The sequence below is a fragment of the Pteropus vampyrus genome, unplaced genomic scaffold (assembly GCF_000151845.1).
Source record: "Pteropus vampyrus isolate Shadow unplaced genomic scaffold, Pvam_2.0 Scaffold19, whole genome shotgun sequence".
NCBI lineage: Eukaryota > Metazoa > Chordata > Mammalia > Chiroptera > Pteropodidae > Pteropus > Pteropus vampyrus.
In genome coordinates this window covers 13,174,052-13,183,532 of record NW_011888800.1, presented here as the reverse complement: position 1 = coordinate 13,183,532, position 9,481 = coordinate 13,174,052, and the positions used below count along the sequence as shown (strand labels likewise).

The following is a 9,481-nucleotide window of genomic DNA, read 5'->3' as shown; positions in this document are numbered from 1 at the left end:
ATTTTAATCCTGGAAAGTTAGTAATAGTTTGTTTTTGTTTTTGTTTTCAATTTAGTACAAATGTGGTAAAGCCCAATTTGTATAAAATAAGAGGAGAAAACTTTATTTTCAAATTGTTTAAATGCTCTTTAAATGTTGAAAAAATGGATATTCTTACTATACAGGTTATTGGTCAAAAACAAAAAACAAACAAACAAAACCCAGATGGAAACATCGTAACTTTTTGAATGCTTAGAATTTAAGACTAAAAAGAAATACCTTAAGTAAATATAAAAAATTGACTAGATTATAATTTTGCGTTCACCCAACCCATTTCTTCTTCTAGGAGGTGGGCAGGCAAAGAAAAAAACTAAATAACACCTACACTGTTACTATGCATTGAACCCATAAAAATCACTGCCAGTTTATGACTCTGAGTGATTCTTCTGTAAGATGCTCCAGGATATCAGAAAGTGGAAATCCTATCTTAGCTTAGAGCTGAAGTCACGTATTTAAGGAAAAACCAAATCGACTTTTTGGATGGTGGCCCCATACGTATTTGTTCTCTGTTGTGTTACCAATATTCCAATTTGGTCAATCTCAGGGAAGTGGAATCTCCAGAATTTCTATCTTTAGAAGACTGGCTTAGATATTCAATCTAGCTACAAGCATGAGACTAAGGAACTTGTCCCAAATTTGTATTTGCAAAGCAAACTCAAAGTTTGTATGTTGATTTAGAATAGCTTTGTCAGGGAGGGAGAAGTTGATGGAAATATGGGGATAGCTAAAGTCCTTCCAAGCAATCCTTGGAGCTGCCTCTGTCGAAGGACACGTTATAAAAACGGTGGAATCTCTGTAAATCAACGATTTGTTTATCTAGCCTTATCAGGGAGAGAACTGTTGCCCATAACTAAATGTCCCAAGTAACAAAAGCCAACCATTTGTAGCACCAAAACTTTTTATGTTAACCATTTTTAATGAAAAATTTTCTTAAAGGTATATCACACTTCTCTAACTGCTTAAACAAAATAGCAAAACATAATTAACTGTGTGATAATGACCGGGTTTCTCAACATGAAATCCGTGACTCAGCTGTATCGAGATATCGATAAGAATGCTTTATTCAGCAGGCGAAGAATAGTAAACACTTCCTAAGTACCTATTACACACCAGCGCTGGTACTAGTGTGAAGGTGTCAAACAATCAGACAGCAAAGACAGGAATGGTGTCACTAGTGACAGAATCTTACATAAGGTGCCATAACAGCACAGAGTGCCTTTATTCAGTTTGAGACAGTCTTGCACTGAGAAAGAACAGATTGCTAGGCTTGTATAGCCTTTTTGTCTGTTTTCATAATTTTGTCTCCTACTTCAAAAACTGCCTGCTTGGCTCTTCTCGTTTCTACTAAGTCCTTAAAGCCAAACACCATGTCTTACTCATCTTCATGTCTCAATGCCTAATGAAAGTTCTGGCAAGCTTGCCGAATGTTTTTAGTTAAATCTGTGTTAATATTTCCAGTAGCCTTATTTCCTCAATTTTCTAGATGATGCTACAAAACTGCTGCTAATGATGTGTGAAACTTACTAAAACAGCAAAATTATTTTACACATAATATAAAATAGGCCATATAGAATCTGAGTGAGATTCCAACAGTGGTACTATCTCCCATAGAATAAGGCACATGTGCATAGTAATAACTTTTTAAAAAAATTTTTGGATACATGGCTATGTTGTGGATATTTAACACTCCTACAAATTCAACATCAAACTATTCGAAGTGTAAGCAAAGGTAAACATTATGCAGAATATAACTTCTCTAAGGTTAGTTTGGGCTACTTGCTAATAAGTTATTTCGAGAATTTAGAATTAAGAATTAAATGAATTCTGGTGTATAAAGGAAGAGATTCTGGCCACCACTTGCTGCCTAAATTTCTTTTACTTCTTATACAATAGCATTATGTGTAGAATGGAGACTTTGGCTTTAAACCTGGTAATCTCGTAAGCAACTCAGGGTACTCCAAGGAATATCCTTAAGGAATATGAAGTAGACCGCAAAGCTTCCTGCAGCCTAATTCTAGGACAACACCTTTGGCAGATGGGAGTAAAATTTGCCTCCGGGACATTCTTTTCCTGAGTCTCACACATACCCAAGCTCTCAAAGACAATACTTCCTTCTCTTCTACAAGCCTCAGTCTCTTCATCTATAATACAATCAAATTGAACCCTATGATTTCTAAGGTTCATTGTTTCTCTAATACCATGTGATTCTAAATGGAGATCAAAGACTCCAGAATCTGGGGTCTCTGATGTCTTGAGGCTTCTAGGATGTCTCCAGGCCTTGGTGTGTCACATTCCAACCACAACTGTCATGAAGTCCTAGAACAAGACCATTTTATTTGTACCCAAATAGCTCCTTACCCATTTAGTGGCATTGCCATATAACCTCCGTGTAGGAGTACATGAGAAAATAAGTGTGAGGTCCGTTCAAACAGTGGAATCGGAAAACATGTTGCCGCAGTCATCCCCAAGGAATAGAATATAGCCATTCATCATCATTTATAAGCTTTGAGTACTCAATTTTTCTACAGTTGGGAAAAATTGATGGCTTTAAGTATGCGAAGAGAATAAAAATTAACATATTCATTAACAAACATTAATTAACAGAAGTCTACTGACAACCATCACCATTAAATAGTGCAAGAAAATGCTGAGGTCTTAGTCAACACCAACATCATACAGCTCAGAACCTCATTACACAACACACATGTACAACTGTGACGAAATTTTGTGGACAATGAAAATGACTTTATAAATAATGTATACCTAGTTCATTTCAATAAATGACATACGTTTGAAATTAATTTATAATAGTTATTTGTCTCAATACTAATAGTATATAATGAATGCGTAATGCAAAGAAAATCTAATTCGTTCAGAGTGACAAACATATCATCCTACTCACAAATACTTCATTATGGAAACCATACTCAAGAGCACAAAATAACTTTGTAGAAGGATAAAGTCCTTGAAAGTCTAACAGGCACTTGAGGAAGAAATTAAATATTAGCAGGAAATAGCTGCATGCAAATTAGATTTCAGCAGCTCAAGAACATGTATACTTGAGGAAAAGTGTATCTCATTAGTTGTGCAAGTCATTCTACAAGAAGAATGATGTCCAATTTTTTGTGACTTTCACTCAGAGAAGATCTTAGACTTTCAGTCACTTTATGTAGCAAGGGGAGTAAGGCAGATATTAAAAGTAGCCTGATACCTTCAGGTATCACTGGTTTCGAGAAGATTACTAAGCCTTCTCTTCTAATGTTGCTGGACTTCTTTATGGTCTCTGACAGATGGGGAAAAAACTAAAAATGGAACTCAGGCATAAATGAGACTGCAGGCCTCTTCCTTAGGTAATGAACAGGATCACTGCCTCTTTTAGGCCATGTGCATCACACTAGTCCCAAGCTAGGCAAGACTTGGGCTATCTTTTTCCAGAATTCAGAGAGACCTGAGTCAGGAGAGACATGAGCCTCCCTTGATAGACTCTCAGGGGAAGAAATGTCATATTGAAACACACATTGGAGAAGAGAAGAGAAGAGAAGAGAAGAGAAATTGGTGATTTCATATAAGAAAACCCAGCGGTGTGTGCACCACGTTGATGATTGTGATGGCAATAGAGCCCATCCGATATGTACACTCAATGAAATCTTTAGCAAACACTAAAATAGTTAGTACAAACATAGATGTGTGGGGAAATTATGATACTATGTTGGGTAAAGAAAGCAACTACACCATTATAACAATAAAATAAAATAGATATTTGTATATGACAGATGGAGAGATAACATAGAAAATTGAAAATAGTTTTATGTTTTGGAAGTGGGGTTATGGGAGAATTTTTTATTTTGATTAATGCTGTTAAAATATCTTGTACAATAATATTTTTTAAGTCTTGCCGAAACATTTGTCAAAATGAGTAAATTTTGGAAGGTTTCGTTTTTCTCTGCTTTCATTATTTAAAGTGAGGCTTCCACTACTTCCCTTTTAAGTTTGAGGACTAATGTATCCTTAATGTTGTTGTTCATTGAATAGTCAAATATAATACTTATGTGGAATGAAATCTCAAAGCCAAAGTTTGAAAGTAACACGGATCCAGCCTAAGGAAGTTTTATCTTGAAATTTTACCATTTGGATTTGATTCATATCAAGAGAAAAACTGTAGGTCATATGGGCACTTATTCTAGCAATGTCATTTAGAACATCCTTGAAGACAAGGAAATTTTGTACAGTGCGATCACAATTCGTGAAAAATCCACTGGGCTTCTCCTAACATTCTTACGCCAGATATGTAAGATTAAAATGAACATCAAGGATAGCCCTGAAATAGAACATAAATATTTTTCAAATGAGCAAATTGCATTTAGAGAAAGATAGAGGTAATACTGAAATGTGGTTCAGGGTGGGGAGTGGGCCAAAGGAGGAGAGTGTCATCATCTCCTGTGTCTTAGTGATCGCAGAGAGTTAAGGGCTCCTAGTTTTCAGTAAGCCTAAGGTCTTAACACACGTGAGGGATGCCTCCTTGAGTCATCTGCCAATTGCTGCTTCAGAAGGAAAGTGTCTGCTTTGCCAGACACAGACACAGGTTAAGACCAGGGTCAGGGACACAGCCACAGGCTGTACAAGTAACAGAGAGGACAAAGAGCCCCATCTTCATTGACAGCGCACTTACTCGAACCTCTTCCTATCTTTCCTCATGCAGAAAGCAGAGCCCAGGCTAACTGAGGCAGCCAACACTTGCTGCCAGTCACCTCCAGAGCCTCTCAGAGGTTAAGAGACTTTGAGGTTCTCAGTATATATAGAAATAAAATATCTAAAGAGGGCTACAAAAATTGTGTTACATTTTTACTATTTACATTTAACAAATTGCTACTTTTAAAGCACACCCAAAAAAATTTTTTTAATGGTAATTACAGGATTTATGAAACTCTTAAGTCCTAGTGCTCTATGGATGGTGTAGTCTAGATAATGGGATGGAAGTTTAAAGTGGTCTGATGGGTACTGTCTTCTTTCTGTCCTCTCAGTATAACTCCAGACAAAATATTCATGTTTACACTTGAGACCCTTCATGACTGGGAAGCCCAGGCTAAAGCCCCCTGGTTCCCCCTGTCAAAAAGACTGTTCACCTTTCTCAAGTGTTCCTAATTGGAAATCTTTCCTTAATGATAAGTCCATCACACCACCTGCTCCAACTTACTATGATATTATCAAGGAAGCAAAAAGAAAATTTGCAAGAAACCAAAAGGATTTTAGGATGTAAGTTGATGCTTACTATTGTTAAATATAAAATTGTAGACTCCTTTTAAAACTAGAAATGATCTTAGAAATCATCTGTACCAGCTGTCCCCAACCTTTTTGGCACCAGGGACAGGTGCTCTTATAAGAATCTAATGCCTGATGACTGAGGTGGAGCTGAGGTGGTGATGCTAGCGCTGGGGAGTGGCTGCAAATACAGATGAAGCTTCTCTCAATCATCTGCTGCTCATCTCCTACTGGGCATCTCGGTTTCTAACAGGCCACAGACTGGTACCAGTCCAAGAAGCACAGGGGTTGGGGACCCCTGACCTATACTGAGCTGCTCATTTCACTGGTGAGAATTGCCTTCGAGCATCTTATAAATCAGAGATTCTTTTCAGGTAAGTGTTAAGGATGTATCATAACCATGGAGCCACTGCAAGTGTCAGGAATTGAAGGAAGGAAGGACTGGGGGGATGTGACCCCAACATGGAATGACTATGTTACTGGGGGATACACCCCAACATGGATAGGCCAGGAGAGAGCTCTAGACACTAGAGATTGGAGTATTTATTGTCCATTTACAAAGATGAGCCCTGGGAGAAGAGTAGAAAAGTTGTCTTCAGTGGAAGGAGTTCCCTGGAGCTGGGGTGGCAGCTGGCATGGTATTGAGGAAAGCAAGACAGAGAGGTCTTTTCTAAAATGTTTGCTTGGGGAAACGTTTTCAGTTTTTTGTACTTAATTTGAATGATTATTCGTGACCAGTCATGGTATTCTTATGTGCCAGAGTTAGAAATGGCTTAATGAAAGGCTGTCCATCAATTTTTATAAGAACAAATTGGCAGCATCCAATTCTTCTGCCTATGATATCAAAGTCACTGCCTAGAGGTTTTATTGCCTTAAATGGGAGAAAGGATGGACATCTTCCCTTTTGGGTGCCCGATGCTGTTCAGGAAACATCAGAGAGATAAACGGAAGAGCAGCCAGCTAGTCCCTATCCATCCAGCATGCAGAACAGAAGTCTGAGCCTCGGTTTCCCATGGGTCCCCATTACACACACACACACACACACACACACACACACACACACACACACACACACACAGCCTTTAGATTTCGTATGCTCAGAAGGAAGAACAGGAATGAACACCTTGTAAGAGAGTCCTGTGGAAGCAGCAAGGTGGAGTCCAGTCCATGCTCAGATGTCATAGTGATGCCTTTGACATATTTATAGGAGAGGATGGATGTGCTGGGGAATTTCTCGCATCCAGTAGCGCATGGGGAGGGCGCACTGAAGAATTGCTTTGTAAAGGACCTCCTGACATGTGGAAGACAGCAAATTGTCGATTTATTCTTTCCCAATTAGAAATGTCTACTTTGTTTTAAAATTTAACTCTAAACTTTGATTTTACAGAGAAAAGCACAGAATTAATGAAGAAATAAAATTCTTAAGACAGCGGCAGGAAAGAATTGACAAGGAGCTTGATAGGTTTGTTTCTTATTCAACTGTGTAGAGCTTAAAAACATTTTTATTGAACACATGTGTTACATAAAACCACAATGGCTTTATTATGTAAAAATACATCAACTCAAATATCTGCAAAGAGGTTTTCTACTCAACAGTTCATCTGGAGTAACATTTTAACTTTATCCACATAGTCACCTATTCTGCTAATTTAATTATTTGCTAAACATTATCATCATCTCCTTTTACTTTACCAGACATAGGACTTTTTAAAAACAAACCCATAACCATGCCCTGCCCTAATGAAAGATGTAAACTAGAAAAATAGCCTACATAGCTGGTCTCTCTTGGGACAGTTCTTTGTCCCCCTTCAGCCCTGCTGGTTTCCCTACACGTACAAACGCCTTTCCCCCACTGAAGCAAGGAAAATTGGGCTCATTTAATTTATTTATTTTATAAATTAGAGTATAAAAAGGAAAACTATAAAATACTGAGACTAACTCACTTCTTCCAATACACCCACGTGCACAAGAATAAGTATCGAATGAGTACAGCCCTTCAAACAAGCCCCCGTGGGAGACCACGACTCTGTGTCAGCCACGCTGCCATACTTCTCATCACTATTCTGGAACTTATAAAGCTAGTCTCCCAGTCACATGAGGAAATCCGACCCATTACTTTAGAATCTTATCTCACTTTTCACCAAAAATCTTATCACCCAGATTTCCCCTTTGCCACACCTAGATTATAAGAGCTGACTCCAGCTGACTTTTACAAGTTCCTAAAAAATCAAACCTACATAGGACAGGATTTCTCATTACTGAAGATAAGCATAAGAATGTCGAACAGGTTTACAGTCAATGTGCAAGGAGCACTCAAATATGTTTTATGCAATGGCACATTGTTGGAGAAAGTGAAGGGAAAAAATACTCATGTGGATACATGAATCCCATGGGCCTTTTAAGTTTATAAGCACAGCACGTAAATTTCTATCTGTAATCTGAAAATGAGATGACTCAAGGAGAGGAAAAGACTCAAGGAGAGGAAAAGATGGGAGATTAGGTAGTGGTGATGGCTGCAAAACTGTGAATGTACAGTTTGACCCTTGAACCATGCAAGAGTGGCACTGACCCCAGGTGTAGTCAAAAAATCCGCATGATGTTTGACTCCCCAAAACTTAGTTGCCTCTCAATATCTGTGGAGGTTTGGTTCTAGGACCCCTGTGGATACCCAAATCCATGAATGCTCAAGTCTCCTATATAAAATAGCGTAGAGCAATATATACAGTCAGCCCTCTACGTCCACAGACTCCCAACTGCAGATCAAAAACAGTATTTATTGAAAAAAATCCACGTATAAGTGGACCCACGCAGTTCAAACCAGGGTTGTTCAAGGATCAACTGTACTAAAAACCACTGCATTGTATACTTTAACAGGGTGAATTTTATGGTAAGTGACATATCTCAATAAAGCTGTTATTTACCAAAAAAAAAAGGGTGGGGGGGAGGGAGCTTACATGAAAAGAATGAGTTGGAAGATAGATGATTTTAACAAAGTGAGACAAACCAGTCTCAGGATGACTTGCAAGACAAGGAACCTCTAAGAGGGTGCTGTTGAAGAAGGGTTCAGGGATCTTTTGGAGTGTGTCCACCTAGGACTACGAGGAAGAGACCCAAACTGTTAAGGGCAGATTTGAGAAAAAGCAGGGAAGGACAGACCCATAGGGTAATAAGGAGTGAGGAGAAAACTCAGGTTGAGGAAATAAAGTTGGCAGAGATAAAGTAGAGAATAAGTGTTTTATGCAATGAGGGGACATGTGTCAGTCATAGAACACTAAAGCGAGAGACCTCGAGGAGGTCAACTCATTGTGCCTTCAGGCTAAATGCTAAAGAAACCTGGAGTAGGCCTTGCAAGGGGTTGGCTAATCCAAATGTTATGCTTCAGCAAATTATGATTGGAATTCTCAGACATTTTTACTTCCTACCAATTTCACGGAAGAAATCATTTAAAAATGTTTCACTTGAAAATTGCCAGTGAAATTAATAGCCTTATATCTTTTTTCATTTCTTTCTCTCATTCGTGTTTCTCTTGCTAATAAAGTTTCTCCCTTGTTCCAATTTCCTATCCTTCCTTGCCTAGGCTATATCTGCTTCTTTCCTCATCCATAGATCTCTGAAGAGCTCCTGATGCCTCAATTCAACTCTTCATCTCCTTCATAAATATTTCTTGAATGAGTACTTGATGACGGAATCACAATACATTCCTGGATTCCCATCCTCAACGAGCTTACAGTCTAGTAAGCGCCCTCGCCCTTCAGCCTTTTCCATTTTTCTCTCTCTCTTTCTCCCCCAGATCTTTACCTTGCTGGTTCCTTTTACTCTTCTGTCTCCACCAACACTTCTTAAAGTCTGCACTGGAGTCTGGCAGTGGGATCAGTTAAGGGAATACTGTGTGAACCATCTCTCTGGAGAGGATGCTTCACTGCTGGGACAGAGTGTCACAGGTGGCTGAAATTTAGGGTTCAGGTCACAGTGCTTGGGTTTAAATCCTCTATTACTTTTAGCTGTATGACTGTGGACAGGTTACTTAACCTATCTAAGTCTATTTCCTCACAATATAATAGTAGTACCTATTTTATAAGATTGTTGTAAGTGTAATTGAATTAATATTTGTAAAGTGCTTACGAGTGCCCAACATATTAAACTCTTTGTAAATGTTGGCTTTTAGTTGGTGTCAGTATAAAAA

The 9,481-nt window shown here is 38.5% G+C and overlaps 1 protein-coding gene across 1 annotated transcript in view; it reads left to right on the top strand.

Moving 5' to 3' along the window:
* Positions 1-9,481, top strand: part of FAM227B (family with sequence similarity 227 member B) — a 142,081-nt gene that overhangs the window by 128,715 nt on the left and 3,885 nt on the right. Inside the window, exons 9-10 of the mRNA XM_023527838.1 lie at positions 5,217-5,292; positions 6,686-6,760. Of these exons, the coding sequence (XP_023383606.1) occupies positions 5,217-5,292; positions 6,686-6,760 (151 nt within the window). The remainder of the gene's footprint in view (positions 1-5,216; positions 5,293-6,685; positions 6,761-9,481) is intronic.